Source organism: Arvicanthis niloticus, chromosome 3, assembly GCF_011762505.2.
Source record: "Arvicanthis niloticus isolate mArvNil1 chromosome 3, mArvNil1.pat.X, whole genome shotgun sequence".
NCBI classification, from domain to species: domain Eukaryota; kingdom Metazoa; phylum Chordata; class Mammalia; order Rodentia; family Muridae; genus Arvicanthis; species Arvicanthis niloticus.
Window position 1 is genome coordinate 47326148 of NC_047660.1, and position 22227 is coordinate 47348374.

General features: G+C 38.1%; 1 protein-coding gene across 7 annotated transcripts in view; it reads left to right on the plus strand.

The window, feature by feature from the left end:
* Fndc3a (fibronectin type III domain containing 3A) overlaps window positions 1-22227 on the plus strand; it is a 149651-nt gene that overhangs the window by 112146 nt on the left and 15278 nt on the right. For all 7 annotated transcript variants that reach the window (XM_076930751.1, XM_076930749.1, XM_076930748.1 and 4 more), the window contains 14 exons: window positions 2124-2393; window positions 3984-4042; window positions 7382-7539; window positions 7643-7702; window positions 8706-8844; window positions 10983-11036; window positions 13367-13491; window positions 14606-14780; window positions 15925-16011; window positions 17385-17523; window positions 18576-18644; window positions 19472-19590; window positions 21848-21953; window positions 22040-22215. In XM_076930751.1, the coding sequence (XP_076786866.1) occupies window positions 2124-2393; window positions 3984-4042; window positions 7382-7539; window positions 7643-7702; window positions 8706-8844; window positions 10983-11036; window positions 13367-13491; window positions 14606-14780; window positions 15925-16011; window positions 17385-17523; window positions 18576-18644; window positions 19472-19590; window positions 21848-21953; window positions 22040-22215 (1736 nt within the window). The remainder of the gene's footprint in view (window positions 1-2123; window positions 2394-3983; window positions 4043-7381; window positions 7540-7642; window positions 7703-8705; window positions 8845-10982; window positions 11037-13366; window positions 13492-14605; window positions 14781-15924; window positions 16012-17384; window positions 17524-18575; window positions 18645-19471; window positions 19591-21847; window positions 21954-22039; window positions 22216-22227) is intronic.

The window sequence follows — 22227 nt, forward strand, 5'->3', positions numbered from 1 at the left end:
AAGATATCTCAGGAACAGGATATAAGTAATTATAACACAAAACTCTCTTACACATACCCTGATGATAATTTTCATATAATATTTAATAATTTTGCACAGCCCATCACCATTCAGGTGTGATGTTTTGTGTTGTGGTAAATCTCCGACCCAAATAAGTCCGGTCAAGGAAAACACAACTCAATACTTATGATTATAACTGCAAGCCTAGATTGGGCAGATTTACCATTGCACTACTCTGTTCCCCAGCTATGAGATCCCTTACAACTTGCGGTTTTTCTAGGCCACGTTCTCCTCCTCCTCCTCCTCCTCCTCCTCCTCCTCCTCCTCCTCCTCCTCCTCCTCCTCCTCCTTCCTCCCCCCCCTTCCTCTGTAGCCTCTCTCTCCTGTCAACTTCCTCTTCCAGCTCCTCCTCTTCCGACTCCTCTCCTAAGCCTTTTTCTCCACCTCCCCTTCTACTGCCCAATCACTGGCTCTAGCCTTTATTTTACAAATTCAGTTGGACAGAAGGTTCACAATACTCACTCCTCTGCAGCCCCTCCCAGGAGTGGAACTACCATCAAAACACGAGGTTGGGGCTATCCACAACAGTTTTGTATTTGTGTCTTATCAGAACTCAAAGTTCCAGACTTGAGAGCATTTCAGATTTCTTATTCTTAGATGAGGGGTTTGTACTTCTAAGCCCTTTCTGCTATCCCAGAGATAACCCTTTAACCTGTCAAGTATTCTGTCCGTGTTTCTTCTTTTGCCAGCCCTTCAGCTACTCTGTCTCTGTGTTTTGCCTGTTCCAACTTTTCGCTGACATGCATGTAGCAGTGTATGTGTGGCATTTATGATAGTCATGTAAGATGTGGTATTCTCTGCTTGGGGTTTAACTTAGGTTCGTCTATGTCGTAGCATGCTTTATGATGGAAGTTGAGATTTGTGTGCACATTCCACTTTGTACCATCCATTCATTAGTTGATGACATTTGATACTTCAACTGACTGTTAGTGATGCTGTTGCAAACATACAGAGATCTCAATGCCAGCACGTTTTATACTTCTGAGTAGAAGGGCTGGGGCATGTGTGAATAGCACCAGCCATGCTGTCTGCTTACTGGTTCCCCCATTTTCTATCTCTATCAGCAGTATATGAGGGTTCCAGTTTTTCCACATCCTTGCTAAAATGTACTTTCTTGTTCTTTGTGAATTTTATCTCATTTTTTGTTTTGATTTCTTTGTTTTTCTTATTTTGCTGATGCTCATTGGCTATGTAAATATTCATTCTTTAGTAGAATTAACATTTCATTGTTATGTTATCAAGTCCATGGTTTGCAGGTATTTCCACCACCACCACCACCACCACCACCACCCCCCACCCCACAGTCTTTTCACTTTTCCTGTGATATCCCTGATTAAAAAAAAAAAGGTCATAATTTTAATAATGTTCGGTTTATTTTGCTTTGTTTATATTATTTATGTCTTACCAAGGTCATACAAATATATTCCTTTGTTTCTTTCTGAGAATTTTGTTGGTTCATATGAAGAGTAAATCCTGTATATCCTTATAATATTCATTTCAAGAATATTATGCTAATTTTCAGAAAGCACTGCTAATGGGACTTGTTAGGCTTTTAAATATTTTCCTGAGTACATATTTTCAGAGAGAAAATTAAAACATAAATTTAACACTCCAATTAATTTCTGTTTGCTAACTTCTGTAGCTTTTTCAGTGATGATTTTTTTGCTTTAGAATTATAACTTAGACTGGTTTTTATATGGTTAAGATTGAAGGAGGTCGAGAGATAATAGCTTACAGTACATCGAAGGAAAAGCTGTAACCAGGTCAGCCTGATCTTATTATTCACCGGCCACAGACCACTGCGCTTTTTCTTCAGATAGATAGTTGGGAAAATGGCTAAGGAAAGAAATGTCTGTGGTAACTTACATAGAACTGTAACCAAGCCACAAAGCTTGAGTCTGTTAGTGGAGACATTCGAAATAGCTTTGTTTTGCAGAATTACTACTCATAATATTTTATAATAAATTTTATATGAGATGATAGGCTTACTGCCTATACTATTATTGTGACAGATCCATTTGGAGAATGTGATATTTTTAACACTTGTGTTTTACTTCTTCTAGATGCCCACTCTACACATGGCAGGTCCAACTTTAGAGATGAAAGATCTAGTAAAACATATGAACGTTTGCAGAAAAAATTAAAGGATCGACAAGGAACACAGAAAGATAAAATGAGCAGCCCGCCACCATCACCTCAGAAATGCCCTTCTCCCATAAGTGAACACAACGGACTTATAAAAGGGCAGAACACCAGTGGTGTGAACACAGGATCTGCAAGAAACAGATCGGGGCGAGGGAGAGGCTGTACACAAGTTGACCCAGAAATAGAAGGTAACTCTGGACAAGAGTGTTTCTTATATTTTTCATTTAAACTGCTAAAATTATATCTTCACCCTTCAGCCATCTCATCCTGGACCACATAAATTCATAGCCTAGTACTTCCTTCCCTAACTGTGAGAAATGTTTTATAATCTTAATGACTGCTAGATAGCTGCTTTAGCATTTGGAAATTTCAATTAAGTAATACCACATTATCATAAATGTTACTAGTTGAGAAGTTTTTTTTGATAGGAAAACTGACTAACCAAGATGTAATTTCTCGTTTCTGGTCCTTTGATAAGGCTGTTTTGCCTTTTATTTTCCCATCCTCTTTATATACGAGTACATGATAACTAGTAATGTCATTAACCAATCCTCTCTGCATGTTCCATAGTTATAGTATTCTCCTTCTCTTTGCTTCAGAACTTTTACCTTTTCTTTGGATCCTTCTCCTAACATGTGACTGTCACCATATAAACTCTGAACACTACTTTTTATCATGTAGTAGACTCAAGTCTATAGGTAAATATAATAAGCCAGGTTAACAGTAGCCTGTCTCCCTGTCTCAAGTGTGAGGTTTGTGCCAGGTACTTTGACTATATGCTAAGCCTCTCACTGATGCCTATCTTAATTTCCATAGATTTCCTTGATACTGTTGCCTGTTTTAACTTCTAAAGGTAGACCATACTATATTTCATCAAATGTGCCTGTGAGGCAGACTAACACGCCTTTTCACGAATACTAACAGCTTAATTCTCTTAGTCCTTGAATGTACTTGTCTAACGTGATACTCCTAATTCTTACTGTGTTGAGTTATCAAATGATGCAGCTGATCAGTTTGACAGCGACTAGGATGCACTCAGCTTCGAGAGCAATATCAAAGTGTTCATTATGCTCGCCTCCATCTTCTTTTTCATTCTGCACATTTTAATCAATGCTTTAATGGCTTCATGATTTGTATGTTAACATTCACTAAAATCCAGTTTTTGAGACTGTCTGAATATCCTTTTGTGTACTAATGTCCCAAATGAGTTGAGCTAAAGGGGTTTTTTTGTTTTGTTTTGTTTTGTTCTGTTTTTTTGTCAGTGGTTGCTATGAATGACAGCAGATTGCATCTATCTGGGCGACCGTGGTCAAGTATTCAGTTCACCAGTTAAAGCCAGGTGTGGTGGTGCATGTCAGTAATCCTGGAACTTGGGAGGCTGAGGCAGGAAAGTTGTGAATTCCAGGCCATCTTAGACTGCACTGAGTCCAAAGCAGAACAATGAAAAGGATGATGTGAGAATGGCAAGCAGACTTCCAGAGGAGAGGGTGTTCGTTTCCATTATGAGTGAGCGTGAGCGAGCACTCTGTGTAAGAACAGCAATGTTAGGTGGCGTCGACATGCATACCTGCATGTCCACATGCACATGGTGCGAGTGGTAGTGACACTTACAACAGAAATGAAGCAGATAAACTGTGCTGCGGACGCCTGTGTGTGACTAGGGATTAAATTCTAGAAAACAGCCAAAGGAAAGGACGAGAACTTTGCATTCAAGTATTCAAGTTCTTTTTTTTTTTTTTTTTTTTTTTTTTTTTTTTTTTTTTTTAATTCTTTTAAAGAAAAAGATGAAGAAACTAAAGCATTTGAAGCATTTCTTTCCAACATTGTCAAACCAGTGGTAAGTAGCTCATGTGTTTTCTTGCTGTTTACTGTTTTCATGTAGAATTTTGTCATTCTCATTTAGGCTTTGTGTTAACTTCATCGTGGAGTGAGTGTTCTGAAAGGGATCCTTCCTTAGTGAAGCGTGAGACAAGGAGAACATGAGTATTTCCCAGGTCTTTATAACACAAGTTAGAAAATATGTAAGAAAAGGCCTACATTAAAAAGGTGTATATACCCAGCTGATATGAGGCCCCCAACACAAATACAGCAGAGTTCTGCCAGGTCTTGGTTCAGTCAGAGAAGATGCATCTAACCCTCAAGAGACTGGAGCCACCAGAGAGTGGAGAGGTCTGGTGGGGGCTGGGGGAGGGGGAATATCCTCGTGGAGTTGTGGGGAGGTATGGGATGTGGAACAGTCAAAGGGTGGACAGGGAGTGGGATAAAATCTGGAGTGTGAAAAAAAAGATTAAACACTTCAACTATTACAAAAAATGTGTATGTACATTATAAATGGCTCATATAAAGGCTATGACAAGATTGCATATTCATACAAAGTGAAAAATTTCAAACCTGTTAACCATAGAAGTTTTCCACTGACAGCTAAAAGAAACAAGAGAGTGTGCTCCTGGAATCATATTTCCTGTTTAAAAATTACATGAAAATGTTCACTGCCCCATTAATAGTCATAGAAGGTGGAACATGAAATGCATAGATTATGATCGTTTTATTCAACAAAATATGAAGAAAGCAGAAATAGGCAAAGGTGCCTATTTCCTCCCGTCTGTCTCCCTGTCCCTCCCCTGTCCACGCCCCCGCCCCCATCCCCGCCCATGTCCCTGTCCCTTAGTATTGGCCAAGCAACTTTGCTTCTCATGATTCCCTACTTAATGCTTTCCTACTGCCCGTCTTCGTGAAATGCAGTAATCAACCACAGGCCTGATAGATAGATGAATTTCATAAGGTAGATGCCAGTTAATGAAGCTCTGTAACCACCTTCTGAGTCCTGTTGACATTGTCATTCTGTGAGGTCAAGATCCCAAATGGGATGTGTATGGGGGTATACGTGCATGTGACAGTAACATTGTGTTTATGTTTAAACAAAAACAAAAGCCTACCCCAACTACCAGCTAATAGCCAGATAGATACTGTTTAATGTGGAGTCATTTAAAGCCCATTGAAAAATTTATGACAGTATTACAGTGAGTAAACTTTTGTGTTCCCGTGACTTACGGAAAGCAGAAAATATGCAATTTGGAAATTATTAATGCTTGGAGAATTTTCAAAGGGAAAGTTATATTCACTGTTGGGCTTGTTTGTCCTGTGATGTGGTTTAATTTTATATTTGGAAACAATAATTAAGAATATATATGAGGAGCTCAATAGATGGCTCAACAGTTAAGAGCACTGACTGCTTTTCTAAAGGTCCTGAGTTCAATTCCAAGCAACCACATAGTGACTCAAAACCATCTGTAATGGAATTTGATGCCCATTTCTGGTGTGTCTGAAGACCACTACAGTGTACTCCTATACAATAAATACATACATACATACATACATACATACATGTTTTTTAAAATATATATATGTGATCTTTTAAATTGTATTTATCCCATGTGTCCCTAAGTGAGCATGCCATGGTACTCATGTGAAAATTGGAGAACACTGTGAAATCACTCCTCTACTTCCATCTTTATGTAGGTTCTGGTCACAAACTTGGGTCACAAAGCTTACATAGCAAGTGCCTTTACCCTCAGAGCCGTCTCACCAGCCCCACTTCTATGCTAATCTGTAAACTATGTCTGATTCCTATACCACTTTCTTTATTAGGCTCCTACTATAAGAGAAACATACACTCAGAATTATTCCAGTAAGAATGTGTGTGTGTATAAAACGATTAAAAGTTCTTGTCTTTTTCTTCTTATAACTCCTCTTCTACACATGAACAAAAAACAATCCTAAAAGGCAGCAGTAAGTTTGCTCGTATAGTACATTTCAGGTGTCTTTGAGCACTTACTGTTTACAAACGATTATAAACTTCTACCCAGGTTTTCTTTTTTCTATAACCTTAGGTATCAGTGGTATATTAATGAAACTTTTCTCATTCCTTTCAAACACGTGAATAGGAATGTTTTAAGAGGCAGCATCAGTATTAGAGGCCACCACCCCTATTTCCAGCTTTTTGCCATCAGTCATGTTGCAGCGAACATCTTGAAGTGCGTGTACTTGTGCACTTTTGCAATTGGTAGGATGGTGTCCTGAGAGGAGAAAATACTGAAGTGAAATTCTTAAATATAAAAGTAAATACAGCCTGCCATGGAAGTATACACGTTTATAATCCAAGATTGAGAAAGCGGAGACCGGAGGAACTCACGTTCTGGTTTAGCCTGGCCTATATTGTAAGACCTAAGATAGATAGATAGATAGATAGATAGATAGATAGATAGATAGATAGATAGGTAGGTAGGTAGGTAGGTAGGTAGGTAGGTAGGTAGGTAGGTAGGTAGGTAGATAGATAGATAGATAGAAGAAAGATAGATAGATAGATAGAAGAAAGATAGATAGGATAGATAAATAGGGATAGATTAGATAGATAGGGATAGATAGATGGATGGATGGATAGATGGAGGTAATAGATTGGATGGATGGATAGATAGATTAGATAGATAGATTGTGAGACACAAGATAGATAAATAGGTAGAGTGAAGGGAGGGAAGGAAGAAAGGAGGGAGGAAGGGAGGGAGAAAGGGAGGGAGGAAAGGAGAGAGGGGAAGGCATTACTTGTTTCCCAAATAGCCCTGAGCAAGGATTGTAACAACATACATTCCTGTTCTCATTTTACATGCCCATTTCTCTAGACTCTTAACCTAAGAATACTTAGCTTTTTCCTATTCTCCTGTCTGGTGATTAAAGCAGTGTCTTATTGTAACAGCTGCCTTTATAACAGTGCATGTACCTACACTCTTTAATGTGGTGCATTTATGGCTTGTCTCCTTGAAACATTCATGCCCTTCATTCATTTTTCTCTGAATTCATTTTGTTTCCTTCCTGTTACATACTTGGTGAATAGAGAAATGAACTCTCAGATAAGTTTAAAAATTACTTTCTCCCATCTTTTATTGTGGCACTCTACAGAGTTCATTGTGATCTGGAATGAACTACATAAGTCTTTTATTTTGTCTGTCTTTCATCTTCACAACAGATTCATCTCATCTGCAATGGAGCATCCTGCTGTGAACTGTTTCGGGTAGTTTGGGCTGCGACTGCTTTGTGCAGTTTTGTGCCCATCAGAGAACCACCCATCATGCATGTGCATTTGCTTCAAGACACTTTCACCTGTTGGCATTTTGTTTCCTAGGCCTCAGACATTCAGGCAAGGACAGTACTGCTCACCTGGTCGCCTCCTTCCAGCTTCATCAACGGCGAAGTGAATGAGACAAGTGTACCAGAGTTCTTCAGTTACGAAATCCTGGTGTCCAGCACTGGGAAGGAAGGGAAATACAGAAGTGTTTATGTGTAGGTGTTTTCTGGTCTTGCTCTTCCGTGTTATGTGGGTTAACAATTTGTGATAAAGAGCTTATTGCTAATTGTACTACGTATTCTTTTTTCCCTTTCCCAGAGGAGAAGAAACAAGTGTCACTTTAAATGATCTCAAACCAGCCACAGATTACCATGCAAAGTAAGAAGCGTGTTCCCTTGCATCCATGTGACAGGCACCTCTGTTGTCATTAGTGATTGCCTTTAAAATCTAGAATATATTTTAAACAAATAATGGACTTTAATTTTTCTTCTAACATTACCATTTCTCAAAATAATCTACAACACTTAAAAGCATTTAACTTTAATGTAATGTTACAGTAAAGGAAAGAGCTACTTACCCTGTTTGAGAGATGAAGGGTTAGGACGACTCTGTAGAGGATCTGCGGTATTTGCGTTAGCACTGCAAGCTTGCCCTCGCCTCTGAGGTGTTCATACACAGAATCATAAACAATGCTTGGTTCACTCTGATGTGTAGTGATCTGCATCATGTTTTGCAGGGACCTTGGGATTTTAAGGATCTCAGAATTGCACACTGTTGATTAGGAACAATTCTGATAGTGCCTTATAGTTTCCCACTATATTTCTGTTTTACTCTGAGTCCTCCCCAGTAGGGGCCCAATACTTAGTTACCCTGTTTTTTAAAAGAACATTTATAGTTAAGAGTATTCCAGTTGTATGTTAACACTATAAGTTTTCTGTACTTTCATTCAAAGCATTGTCCAACCTAATCTGTTTCAAACTGGATTGACAACCACTACTGAATCATGACTAGTGTGGGTTAATATTCAAAAATTTTTTAAGTCAATGATACAGAGTCAATATAACTAAGAATATTTTTTTGGAAAATTATTAGTTTGGGAAGTGTGTTTGTGTGTGTGTGTGTGTGTGTGTGTGTGTGTGTGTGTGTGTGTGTAGAGACATGCCTACATTTTAAAGTGTCTTATTTTGAGTTACAGTAAAATAAAGACACTGATTTATACTATTTTTCTGTTTTTAAGGGACACTTTTTCTAGATAATACTTAGATTTTTTGGTAGAATACTTGAAAGTCACCTTACTACGTGTGTATTTTTAAAGCTGATACTGTTGAAAATGAAAGTAGATACTGTTAAAAGTAAAAGATGAAACTATTTTATCCCATAGAGTGCAGGCAGAGTCCAGTTCAATCAGGGGACTCCCTTCCGAAGCTGAGAGCTTTACGACATTAAGCTGTGAGCCTGACGCCCCAAATGCACCGAGGATAGCCAACCGGACCAAAAATTCACTCACCTTGCAATGGAAGGTAAGAATAGTCCATGAGGATTTCTAAGTAGACATTTCTTCTCTTTTCCTTTTCCCTCCTTATGTTACACGTCAATTGTTTTTTGAGACCAAAAGAGTATTAACTCAAATAACATGTTCTTTTCATTATACAATAAAGTAGGTGTTTGCCTCTTAATGTCTTTAGATAACTCACTTTTTATTGATATTGTTTGTCATTGACCTAAACCAACTTAGAGAAGAAAGGCGTTTATCATATTCCACAGGTTACACTCTCTCATTGGAAGTTAGAGCAGAACCGTAGACGAATACTACTTACTGGCTTGCTCCCAGGCCCACCTGCCTAGAGATAGGATCTCCATGGTGGGCCGGACTCCCACATCAACTGGCAATAAAGAAAAAAACCTCAGTCTGATTGAGGTGATCCCCATTTGATTCTCTCTTAGATAACCTGGGGATACACCCTCCCATACTGGAGACTTGAGGATTGATAATACAACCCTCCATGTGTTAGGCAAACACTACAACTGACTTTTATCCCCATTATTCCTGCTTCTTTTTAAAAACTTGCTGTCATCCTATCTCAGATGTCTTAGTAGCTAGATTTACTTTGAAGGCCTCATTTCCTCTTTTGTATAATTTTAGTAAAGGAACAACATAAAGATGGGGTGATAATTCAATGCGGTATGGTAAAACGCTATACACTTCATAGTTTCCTTGGAAGAAAACAGGACAGTGGGATTCAGGTTATTGAAAGTAGACATTATATCTTCACACTCACCCACGCCCCCAAAAAAGCTTTTTAAGAGTAAACATGAGGCCTTAACATCTAGACTAAAGCAATTTAGAACCATGAACTCTTGGAAAATGAACTTTTACCTTCTCTCTACTTGCAGTCTCTGTCTTTGAAGACTTTTCTTCTGTTACAGAAGAGTTGGGATTTCCAAGAATCTTTTCTTCCCTCTCTTCTTATTATAGTCACTTTGAACTGTTCTTGCTGTGTCAATCAGTAGTTACTATTCTGACTCACAATATTAAAAAAAATTCATGTAAGATGTTAGGAGTCTCAGAGTCAAATTTCTTTTGATACAGAGTTTTAAGAAAAGCCAATGATCATTTGTTCTACAAAAGAGAAGCAGATTGAAGTTGTAGGAGGAAAACTTACTAGAAAGGAGATTGGAGTTCTCATTCCAAGAATGATTAAAGACTATAGTGAAATGCCAAGGAGTTCTCCTAAAGCCACACAGATTACTGAGCTGCAGTCTGGGGTGATGTGCTATGTCTAGCAGCAGGGATCCCAGCACAGCCCTCTGTCCAGCAGCAAACCCACTAGCCCTCTGTTCTTTGGTACATTACAAAATACTCTACTTACATTGTAAGGTTAGTTACAGTAAAAATAGTGGGAATTTAAACCTGAGGAAATATTATGGGCAAACTTTGTTTGTTTGTTTGTTTGTTTTTGTTTTTTGTTGTTGTTGTTGTTGTTTTTGGTTTTTGGTTTTTTGAGACAGGGTTTCTCTGTGTAGTTCTGGCTGTCCTGGAACTCACTCTGTAGACCAGGCTTGCCTCGAACTCAGAAATCCGCCTGCCTCTGCCTCCCAAGTGCTGGGATTAAAGGCGTGCACCACCACTGCCCAGCCAAATGATTGTTTTTAAAAATTATGAAAGTTAAAGTAGTTGTTAAAGGAGACTATAGAGTATTCAGAAAACTGTAGGTGGCCTCTTGCTTCAGTTTTTACTTTTTATGTGGATGAGTGTTTGCTTATATTTATGTGCAGTGTGTATGTCTGATGCCCACTAAGGCCTAAAGAAGGCATCAGTTCTTGTGTAACTGGAATTAGGGACAGTTGTGAGCCACAGTTCTGGCAACCAAACCTATGTCATCTGTAAGAGTATCAATTGCTCTCAATCATGGAACATGTTCTCAGCCCCTCTGTGACCATTTTATGTAACAGAGAACATCTGTGACATAAAGTAAGTTGCTTGTTGTTTATCACTAATTTCTCTCTCTCTCTCTCTCTCTCTCTCTCTCTCTCTCTCTCTCTCTCTCTCTCTCTCTCTCTCTCTCTCCCCTTCCCTCCCTCCCTCCTTCCCTCCTTCCCTTCCTCCCTCCCTCCCTCCCTCCCTCCCTCCCTCCCTCCCTTTTTGACCCCATTTCAGGCACCTAGTGACAATGGTTCTAAAATCCAAAGCTTTATTTTAGAATGGGATGAAGTAAGTACATTGAATCTTTTTTAGTGATTAAACTTGTGGGTGTATCTTTACACAAAATAATGTTTTATATGTTTTAGTTTACTTATATATATTTATATATTTATTTAAATATATTTATTTATATATTTAGTTTATTTCTGTTAAGAAACAATATTTTGTATGGTGGGCAAGTAGATGGTTAAGTGTCCTCAACAAACTAACTAACTGGACTTCCCTGTGAAGGAGGATGGTGTGTGTGCTAGCAACTCCCATTGGCACTCTCTTTGGCTGTGTGAATGTGGGAGATGAGGCCTAAAAGTGAGGCAGACAAAGTCTCATGCAATAGCCAGCTTGATTCAGAGCATCAGACAGTGTATTCTCTGAGATGAGGGTTGAGTAAAGTGTCCAGTAACAAAGACAAAAACATGTATTTCCATAGAGGTGCATAAACAGATGACAGTAGCAAGTTGTAATGAATAATCTAAAGTGAACCGTTATCCAAAGTACCTGGGTTATGGCACCAGAGCACATTCTAAGAACAAGCATGGTATGGAGAAAGAGTTTACAAGACTTTTGTTCACTTGGAGATTTCTCACAAGCTCTCAAAGACCTTACCTACAGAGCTTCTTTCATGGACTGTGTTCCAACATATTATCAAAATAGTCACTTGAGGAGTTGGGGATGTAGCTCAACTATCCCGAACTTACGGAGCAAGCTCCAGGCATTGGATTTAATCACATACTCAAATACACACACACACACACACACACACACACACACACACACACACACACACACGGGGGGGGGTGGGGGTGGGGATTATTCTTTATAATTTCCTTGGAAAAGGAACTATTTTTTCCCCAGCCTTAATAGCAAGACTATTTGTTTCCTTTATAGAAAATTACCATGAAATTGATGACTTAAATGATATCTTACAGTTCTGAAAGCCAAAAATATGATAACACTTTTCACTAGGCCAAAATTAAGATGTCAGCTTGACTTGTTTCTTCCAGGGGTTCTTGAGCTTGTTTCCTGTGGCCCATGGTCACACTGCCATCCCTGTATTCTTGTCTCACTACTGCCTTCCTGTCTCAGGAGGCTGTCTGTGCTTAACTTTGTGGCCCATCCACATAATCAAGGGTAACCCTCTTTCTCAAGGCCTTAATCTGGCTACATTGTTTGTCCTGTCACCATATAAGGTAACATTCAGAGACCAGGGATAATTAGGTCTTGAGCATCTTTGGCAGCCACAGGAACACTATGGGCTATACAATTTTAATGCATTATTTTTTTGTTTTTATCTTGTATTTGAAAATTATTTGAAAATTATTCCATTCTCTCTAATCCTGTTGTTTATACCAAGCAAAGAAAAGAGTGTAAATTCTACTGATAATGTAGAGATTCAACAGTAGATATTAAAAGAATAATAAATCATAGCTAAGAAGGTTTTGTTCTAGAAATGCTAAGAGAATTTAGAGTAAGATTGATTTTGACAGATCACAGAAGACTTGATAGATGATGGGAAGGGATCTGCTAAAATGTAGCAGGAATAGAAAGTTTATTTATTGTTCAATAATTTTATAGCATTACTAAACAAGGGATTTCTTTTTAAAGTATCTGCTAGCCAAATATGCTACTCTATATTATATTATACTAGTTTATATTATTTTAAGACGTTGCACTTAACTTAATGACTATAACTGCCCTTGTCCGGTACAGGAATGAAAAATAGGTCGGAAAAGAGGAGATGGCCATTTTATTTCACACCCAGCATTACTGAATTTCTGATGGTCCTGGGGTGGCCTAACTTTCCTCTTTGTTGTCTAATTGTGTTGCTCTCAATTCTGCTAGAATACTTCAGTGTTATATGTAACTTTTGGAGCAGTTGCTGCTTCAAACCTTTATTTTGAAGATACTTAGCAGTGTCTAGGAGGAGGTTTGGAGATAAGTTTAAAAACTCTTCACAAAGAACTTTTCATGAGTTAATGGTATGTGGCCACTTGTCTGTCTCAGAGATCAGCCTGTTGCCATTACTACTTGTCCCCCATGGAGATTATACCATACCTTATTATGGCCAGAAATTTAGCATTGGCTGAAACGCCGCATTTAATTCAAAAACTATGCAAGGCTACTTGGAGAGCTACTTCTGCTCTTGGAATTCTGCACCTGAAGTCAACCATAAGTAAGACATTCAGTGTTTAGCCTTTTCTTAAGCTCCGTGATATATATATAACAGGGCGCTATTACTATATACTGTACCAGCTAGTAAACAACTGTCAAACAGGAGCCGGTATGGATTTGTCTCTTGTTAGTATTGCATATTATGTATATTAACTAGCCATTTCTCCTAGGGGAAAGGAAATGGAGAATTCTGTCAGTGTTACACAGGCTCACAGAAGCAATTTAAAATTACCAAACTGTCACCAGCAATGGGTTGTAAATTTAGATTATCAGCCAAAAATGACTATGGTGTAAGGTAAGACATTTTGTAAAATAATATATATTTTAGATTATTTAGTCAGACTAGCCATTGAAAAAAATTGCTTTATTTTGTCGGTATAGTTATAATGTAGCAAAGGCCATGTCTTAGTTACATAGAGGTGACAGGAAAGATTAAACTCAAAACCTGTTCCAGCCTCAAACATAAATCTTTACATGTCTCTCAAAAGGACTCATGGGTTTTGTTTGTTTTTGTTTCTGGTTTTTTTTCCTGTTTTTCTAAATTAATCATCAGTGTATATGTTTTAATGGTTTTGTTTAGAATTCAGTAGGTTCCATAGCCTTGGTGCTTGATACAAATAGAAAGTGCCCTCCCCTTTTTAATCTTGAAAGGCTCAAATTTTTATTTTTATTTGTGAATGAAATAATCATATTTAGGGTAGAACATATTAATGCTACTGGTACATAGGCTTAGTTGAGTTAGCATGGTTCTTGTTTAGGTGGATAATCAGTAACTGTTAAAATTTTATCTGGAGTTTTGTTTTCTCTGATGCTTAAAAGGTTTCTTTGTATATGTAGCTCAGACAAGCCTGGGCCTTTTAAGTGTCCTGTAAAAATAGCGTTAGTTTGTTTTATTTTTGAGATTCTTCTACTTACCTTTTGGGGAGTTGGTGGGTTTAATTATATGTTTTACTTCTACCACATAAAATGGTATTCATGAGAACTGTCTTTTCTGCTCCATGTATACACCTTATGGAAGTATGATAGAAGGACACAGTGAGCTGGGTTTTACTGTGTTCTCTTTCCTACAGACCACTGTGTACTTTTTTTCCACTGACTGAATATATTTCGCTACAAAAGCTTAAAAAGTCTAAACAAAACTTACACATTTGAAAGAATACAAACCTTTTGATATCTGGGCTACCTTAAACATTCTTCAAGTCCATTCAGTTTTGATTTTCTAGGCCTGGAACTATAGCTCAGTGATCAGGCTCTGACTTAGCATGTTCAGTCAAGGTTCTTGATTTGAGTTTAAATTTTCATTTTGAAGAAATAGTATTAGTGGAGAAAAGAGGTTTTGTTTTGTTTTGTTTTTTTCATCAATAAAATAACTTTTACTTACTCAAAAAAAAAATCATTTGTTCCAACAGTGATTTTAGTGAAGAGGTCCTATACTACACCTCAGGCTGTGCCCCTTCTGTACCTGCAAGTCCTGTGCTGACCAAGGCTGGAGTTACTTGGCTGACCCTACAGTGGACTAAGCCCTCAGGAACACCGTCAGACGAAGGGATTTCTTACATTTTAGAGATGGAGGAGGAAACATCAGTAAGTATGACTCTGTAGTTTAAATAAGAGTTGAAGTAATTTTGGTACAATGTTAATCCCAATACAGTTAATGTCACCACAGGAGTTGGCTCATTCCCCAAGTCCCATCAGGCCTTGCTTTGTTGTTGCCTAAGTGAGATTGGGAGGGAGGACTTAATTCTCTTGATTTCTTGTGTATATAAGAGGTTTGTGGGTCCTATATACCCCTAAATGAATGTTGAAGTCTATACTTGGAAAACATATAGTAGACTGTGCTGTCCCTTTGAAAGCTGGCTGCATAGCTCAGTGGTAGAGCATTTACCTAACAGTCACAGCACCTTAGAGGTGGGGGAGCAGCCCAGAGAGTCAGACATGGATTAACTGACTTAGGAAGAAATAAAAGGGGTTGTCAGCACAGCCTTCGGCCTTCTGCATCGAGCAGTTTCAGAGTCTTGTGTCACCCTTCCCCACTTACATTCAGTACTACTTGTGGACATACCACAGGAGACTGAGAGTTATACAGGAGGCTCTGTAGTACATCCTGAATCTAGTTCCCTGCCTCTGTTTCCTGCTAACCAAAAATGGAGCTTTGTTTAGGATTAGGATCAGGTATTCATAGCACGTTCTTGTGAATATGCTATAAATCTTTGTGTATACATTTAAATGGTGAATCATACTGAGTTTTCAATTACATCTCCACTTTTATATTTTTAACATGGGAATTAATATGGTAGTAAAACATCATCACTAGACTATAAATAGCAATATTGGACCTAAGTGGTACCTTATTTCCCAGGAGAGTCAACTGTTTATTTTTTGACTTAAACACAATTATGTATTCAGGGCAAAGAAAGGGTGTTATTATTTCTTGTGACTTCACTGGGAAATTTGGCTCTTAGGCAATCAATTTGTTGATAGTGAGGTTGCCATTGGCTCCAATACCTCCCTCAACACAAAAGACCTTCTCTTGTCTTAGATTTACTGAGCCTAAGTAATCTCAACTCTTCTACAAATGGTTCTGTAGTATATCAGTGTTTAGTCACTAGTCAAGGTAAGAATTAGTTTATACTGTCAGAGGTAAAGAGTAAGGGAAGCATACCTTCACATACCTATTACTCCTCACATCTCTGCGAGTAGATGTCTGATGGAAACTGTCTCTTTGCAGGGGTATGGCTTTAAGCCAAAATATGATGGAGAAGATCTTGCTTACACAGTGAAAAATCTGAGACGAAGTACAAAGTATAAATTTAAGGTAAATTTTGAAAAGCCTATTAAGAAATGTATTCTTTTTATTTTTCCTGTGAAGTTAAAACCAGGTGCATGTTGATATTATCCTTCCAAACCATTTCTGTAGCCTTACATTTTAATTCTTTCATTTGTAATAGGTAGTTCTGCTTTACTTTTTATAGTAATATAATAATGCTCTTCAAACTTTGGATATTTACATTCCAAACCATTTTTAACATTTTGTTGACCTATTACTAATACTGTGTAATGTGAGCACATATACTAAAATATGAATGTTAAAACATACCCAATATGATTATTAGCATCATGTCATAGAAAGATTCTTCATACACTGTTAGTTGCAATCTCTCAACTGCAAAGTGTTCTATTCTTTGTTTTTGTTTTTGTTCTTTTTGTTCTCTGTTCTTTGTAACCATTTTATTCTGTATCAGGGTTCCATACCTGTTTTAATGCCCATTGACAGCCCTTGCCTGGGTCTGTTCTTGTTGTGACTGACAATGCTAAGTGATGATGCCTTGCATTAGAATTCTTCCTCCTGGTGCACGCTTGAGATAGTGACAGATTGAACATCCTCTGTGGAAACTTCTAGAATTTATCTTTCCTCCTATGGCATTACTCTAGGATATATTTTGGCTCTTAAATTTGCCTAGTACTTGAATTACTTAATAAATGCAGTTAGAAAGAAACCTAAAATTATAGCAGGATGCTGGAAAGTTACCTGGACATGTGAGAGCAGGTCAGAGACCGGAGCAAGTTGGACAACCCGGAGCAAGTTGGACAGAGCACTGCCTCTGACTAGGTTCTCACAGGCCACAGTTAATACTTAGAATGCTGGAGTTACTAAAAATCTCATTCATAATTACATAGTTCATGACAAGGTGAAAATGTGGGTATAATTTCTAAAATCAAAATGACACCTAGCTTGTATTATATTTTTTCCATTTCTGTGTTAAAAATCTATCTCATTTTTTCCCTACCTGGAAATAAGTATTTGTTATCTTGTAGCTTCTGTTGACTAGGAATTCAGGAACTAGTGGTTCAGATTTAAAGACTTCTGAAGTGGAATCATTTGAAGGTGTCAGCTTCCAAGCTCACTTACCTGGTTCCTCCCTGAGCCCTCAGCTCCTACCACACAGGCTTTCCCATATTATGCATAGGGCATTTCTGCTGCATTTCTGTACATCAGAAGAAACCGTTAGGGATAACTTAGTGCTGGAAAGTATAAGCACACTTAGTATAAAGACATGCAGTTCTCCAACAGAGAGGACTTCTCAGTCTCAAAATGTTTAGTCATTTCTCTGAGCTTGTGTTTTGCTCATCACTTGGTTAGATGTAGTATTAGGTTACAAACATTAGGTCTTTATGTTCTCGCCACAGGTCATTGCTTATAACTCAGAAGGTAAAAGCAATCCTAGTGAAATAGTGGAATTCAGTACCTGCCCTGATAAACCAGGAGTACCCGTGAAGCCTTCGGTTAAAGGGAAGATACACTCACACGGTTTTAAAATTACTTGGGGTAAGATGTTCATTTTGTGTTTGATTAAAATAATTTAAGTATGAACTTTTCTTTAAGATCAACCTTGTGAAAGTATCACAGTACCTTTTACCCATTCATCCTCAGAAGAGGAGAAGAAAATCCATAAGCAACTAGTTCAAAATTCAAGTTCCTCTTTAGTGGAAGTAAATGTCCATCCAGCTGGATAAATTATTGTTATATTGAGCCTTCCTCAAACAATGGCATGTCGTATGGATTGTTTGATGTTGTAGCAACTTCCTGTGAGACAAAAGGCAGAATAACAGGAGTTGTTCAGAAGAAAGAGATACTGTTGATGGAAACAATTCCCTGAATTTATGTTTTCTCAACACAGAAAGCCCAAGTTCAGTAATTTTAATCCACTGAGTTAGCATGACAGTGCAGTGTGATTTCCTGTAAAGTGTTCAGTAGGCTAATGGTATCAGCTTTTCAATAACATTGTGATTGTGGTGCTTGGGGAATTTATTAACTTAGAGCAGTCTGATAAGAAATGTGTCCTCCAGTGAGGATCGATCTGTGGAAAGCTGTGTGCTCACAGATACCAACCAGGTTTGACACTAAAAGAACTGGGGACCAATGTAAGAGGATGGACAGGGTCAGCTTCGTGTGAAAAAGAGAGACTGCTGAACATGGAGCTAGCAGCATCTTAGTCATCTTGGCTCTCAACAAGTCAAACAACAACATACCTTTAATATTTGCAGAACATCTGCTTATATATGAGTTCAGGATGTGTGCAAACTCAATCTTGCCTTGGAGATGGTTGAAAAAGTCACCATATTACAAGTACAAATTTCAAATTCCCTTTGGAACTAAAGTGAGTGGAACGTTGTACAGTCACTAAAATTAATGTATAGTGAATTTTGTATGGTTAGGTTCAGTGGGAAGACCAGCATAGTAATTGAAAAGTGGTTACAGTAGTGTAGACAAAGGATGTGTGAATAGTAATTGTTCAGGTGATTCTTTTCCCCCTGTAATGATCTGCCTTTGTATTCTGTCTATTGGGGTTTCCATAATACCACTTTTGTTTGTGATAGATCCACCAAAAGACAATGGAGGGGCGCCCATCAATAAGTACGTGGTGGAGATGGCAGAAGGTTCTAACGGTAAGCATAGCTGGTAAAGCTGGTGGATCTGTTCTGGTGGATGAACCTCCATGCTTCCAGGCTTTACAGTTTGCTGTCATAAACACATTTTTGTACTGTGAATTGTCCTTGATTTGGTGATGTTAGGTGTGGGGGTGTTTGTGGCAGCAAGATTGTGCCTATTATAATGTACTTCAGATAGTGACCTCTGGAGACGCAGTGGGCCGGATGTCAGCCTCTATTATTATACTTGTTCTTTCTTTTTTCATTTGTTTATATTGTGTAAGCCTAGCATGTCCAGACTGATTTTTTAGATACAATGTATTTAATATTTTTATTAAAGAGTAGTTCATTAAGTTAGGTTTATACCCACATATTCTAGAGGAACATTGGTGTCTAAAAGTTAGCTCCAGTTAAGGCTTTTAAGACATAGGAACTTTATGCTTCAGTCACTTGTTCATCAGTTTTTATTTCTATAAAAGGCATGTTTACTGCAAAGAAAGGTCTTACAATGATGATTGTGTTATGATACTGATTCTTTATATCTTTTGTTATATTATTATTACTGGACCAGTAAACACATTTAATATGCTTAATTAAAAGCAAATTACCAATCGAAGCCAAAGACTGTACAGAGATTTCAGTTCAACAAAGCCATGCAGATTTGTGTTGAAGACACATGCACAACAAAGTCTTTTCTAGGAAACATAAGTCAAGCTTGTGTTGTTTCTGACAAGTTACATAGACAAGTACTCAGTGAATCAAGCCTGAGATGTCTGCCCTCTCCGTGATACCGAAATGCTAACCATGGCCCTGTAGCTAATTGCACACAATTCTGCACCTTTCAGGAAGCAAGTGGGATATGATCTACAGTGGAGCGACCAGGGAACATCTCTGTGACCGGCTGACCCCAGGCTGTTACTACCGCTTACGGGTTTACTGCATTAGTGATGGAGGGCAGAGTGCGGTAATGCTTTTGTGTACACGTTTGTTTTATAATTCGGACCACAAGGGACAAACAGGATCAGCATTTCTTGCCATCATTGGTGAAATGTGTAGACAAATCTGCAAGAGTAATTTTTGTAACCTGGGTGGCTAGTGTTACAGTTGCCAGAATATTCTAACAGGATATTTTACACACAGTACATATTTAGGTAAACCTTAGGGTGATATTTGATATCCATATTCAGCAGAAATTAAAATAGTTAGATACTGATTTGCTGCTTTGTAAATTGTGTCTCTGGAGAAACCATAACTGTTCAAACACAGATACACAGATATAACATTTTAGTATTTCAGAAAAGCTAGCCATTATTTTATGATTATTAAGAGAGTCAGTAGCTGGGAGTTTAATCCCAGCACTTGGGAGGCAGAGGCTGATGATTCCCTGAGTTCAAGGCCAGCCTGGTCTACAAACCAAGTTCCGGAACAGCCAGGGCTACGAAACCCTGCCTCAAAAAAAAAAAAAAAAAAAAAAAAAAAAAAAAAAAAAAAAAAAGGAAAGGAAAAGGTGACTCAATGACTCAGTGACCAGTAACTTCATTAGTTATATTGATCATTGATCCTATCCCAATTCTGAGGACAGTTTTAGAGCCTGGTTCAATATTGAGTACATTCAGCATCTTCAGTTACGTTTAATCCCACATTTTCATAGGTCAGTAATTCAGTGAGGGTGTCGTCTTCATCAGGCTCTTGACCACCTATTTGGGCTGGTCACAGTCCTCCCACTGTTTGAGCACTTGAGGGTTTCTACTTCGAGTCTGCTTGAGAACAAACAAGAACATGAGAACACTGGGCAGAGGACTGTTCTTTTCCTCATCTTTAAGTCATTTCAAACCACAAAAATATTTTGTGTTCTTCATTCCCTGCCAAGATATTTGCTTCAGTCTCTGTCTCTACGTTTCTCACTTGTGAGTTTTCCGGGAGCATCCTAAAGCCTGCCAGGAGCCCTGGCCCAGGGACATACCACAAGAAACCCCAGTAGCCAAGCTCAGTGCATCAGGCTGAGGCTGATTCCCTTCCCATAGTTGTGGACAGCATATAGAACACCTCTGCTTGCTTGTGCCTTCCTGTTCTTCACTCCTGGGCTAGAATCACACTGTAGACACCTGATGTCTTTTTAATGAATTTAACCAAGAATCACTTATTGGAACATTCATAAGATTTTTCAAATGGAAGTTTACATAATAAAAACACTCTTGTTAAAATGGCTTTTAAACTTCTTGTTAGGCATGCAAGTATTGTGAAACTGAATGTGTGTCACACCCACCAGGCTTGTAGTACAGTGTTTCCTTTTATTCATTGAGAAAGCTCCCTGGTGGTAAAGGCATAACTGGGTGCTAGAACAGTTTTCTTCTGGAGAAAAGACCTTCCTAAATCCTCAGAACCACCTGGAGAAAAGATAATCTCCCCACATTTAAGAACAACAAACATAGCATCTAAAATTCTTTTCTAGTGCATCATTGAAGCATTCTTACATAGAATGCCTGTCTGAAAAAAATGTTGAACAAGTGGTTTGTGTTTAAAAAGAATTAAATGTTAAATGTGAACCTTAATATACAACTAGGTCAGGTAATCTTTAAAGTAAAATCAAGGCTGGGGCTGGTAGCTTTTCATGGTAAGATACTAGTTTAGCATTTGTAAGGCCCTGGTTCAAACTCTTGTCACATAAGAAAATAAATGAAGACTTTAAAAATAGGAATTAAAGCAATACTAAATAAAGGTGTTGTATTCAACTGGCTGATATTAGAGGAATAAGATAAATAAATTAACATTTAGGCTAAAAGACAGTTTAAAAAAGAAAGCCAAAAACAAACAAACAAAACTCTATGAGTCTTAACCTCCAAAAACAATAAGGTAGAAAGCATCTGTAGTGTTGGACAACCTAGGAGGGTTGTAGGGCCCTGTGGACAGGATTTGTTTAGTTGCTTATTGTCTTAGATACTTTGTTTTGTCTTGTTAGAGAAAGGATTTATTCTTTTCCCCCCTTGTTTTTTAAATAGTAGTTATAAGTACATGTCTTTTTGTCTATAAAAATATGTTGTAATGATTTAATAAGGCTTGACCCTATTCGTATTTCTATTATATTCTATTATACCTTATTTCTGTGGATAGTAAAGTATGATTTCACACTCTTGATACAATTATATGTTGTGTTAAAATCCTTTATCAAAACAGTCCAGATGTTTAGAACCTTTTGTTTGATTTTGTTTTTGTTTATGCAGGTCTCTGAATCTTTACTTGTGCAGACTCCAGCTGTGCCTCCTGGCCCATGCCTCCCTCCCAGGTTGCAGGGTAGACCCAAAGCAAAAGAAATACAGTTACGATGGGGTAATTTCCATTTTAGTACTGAATTATAATTAAGTTAGAACCAAAATATTCCTCCTGTTAAAACCCCTAAATCTGTCCCTGCTTAGGACCTCCTCAGGTTGACGGTGGATCACCCATTTCCTGTTATGTGGTAGAAATGACTCCTGCAGATAAAGATGAGCCCAGAGATGTTTACCAAGGCTCTGAAGTGGAGTGTACAGTGAGCAGCCTTCTTCCAGGAAAGACGTACAGCTTCAGACTTCGTGCAGCAAACAGAATAGGGGTAAGGGAACTG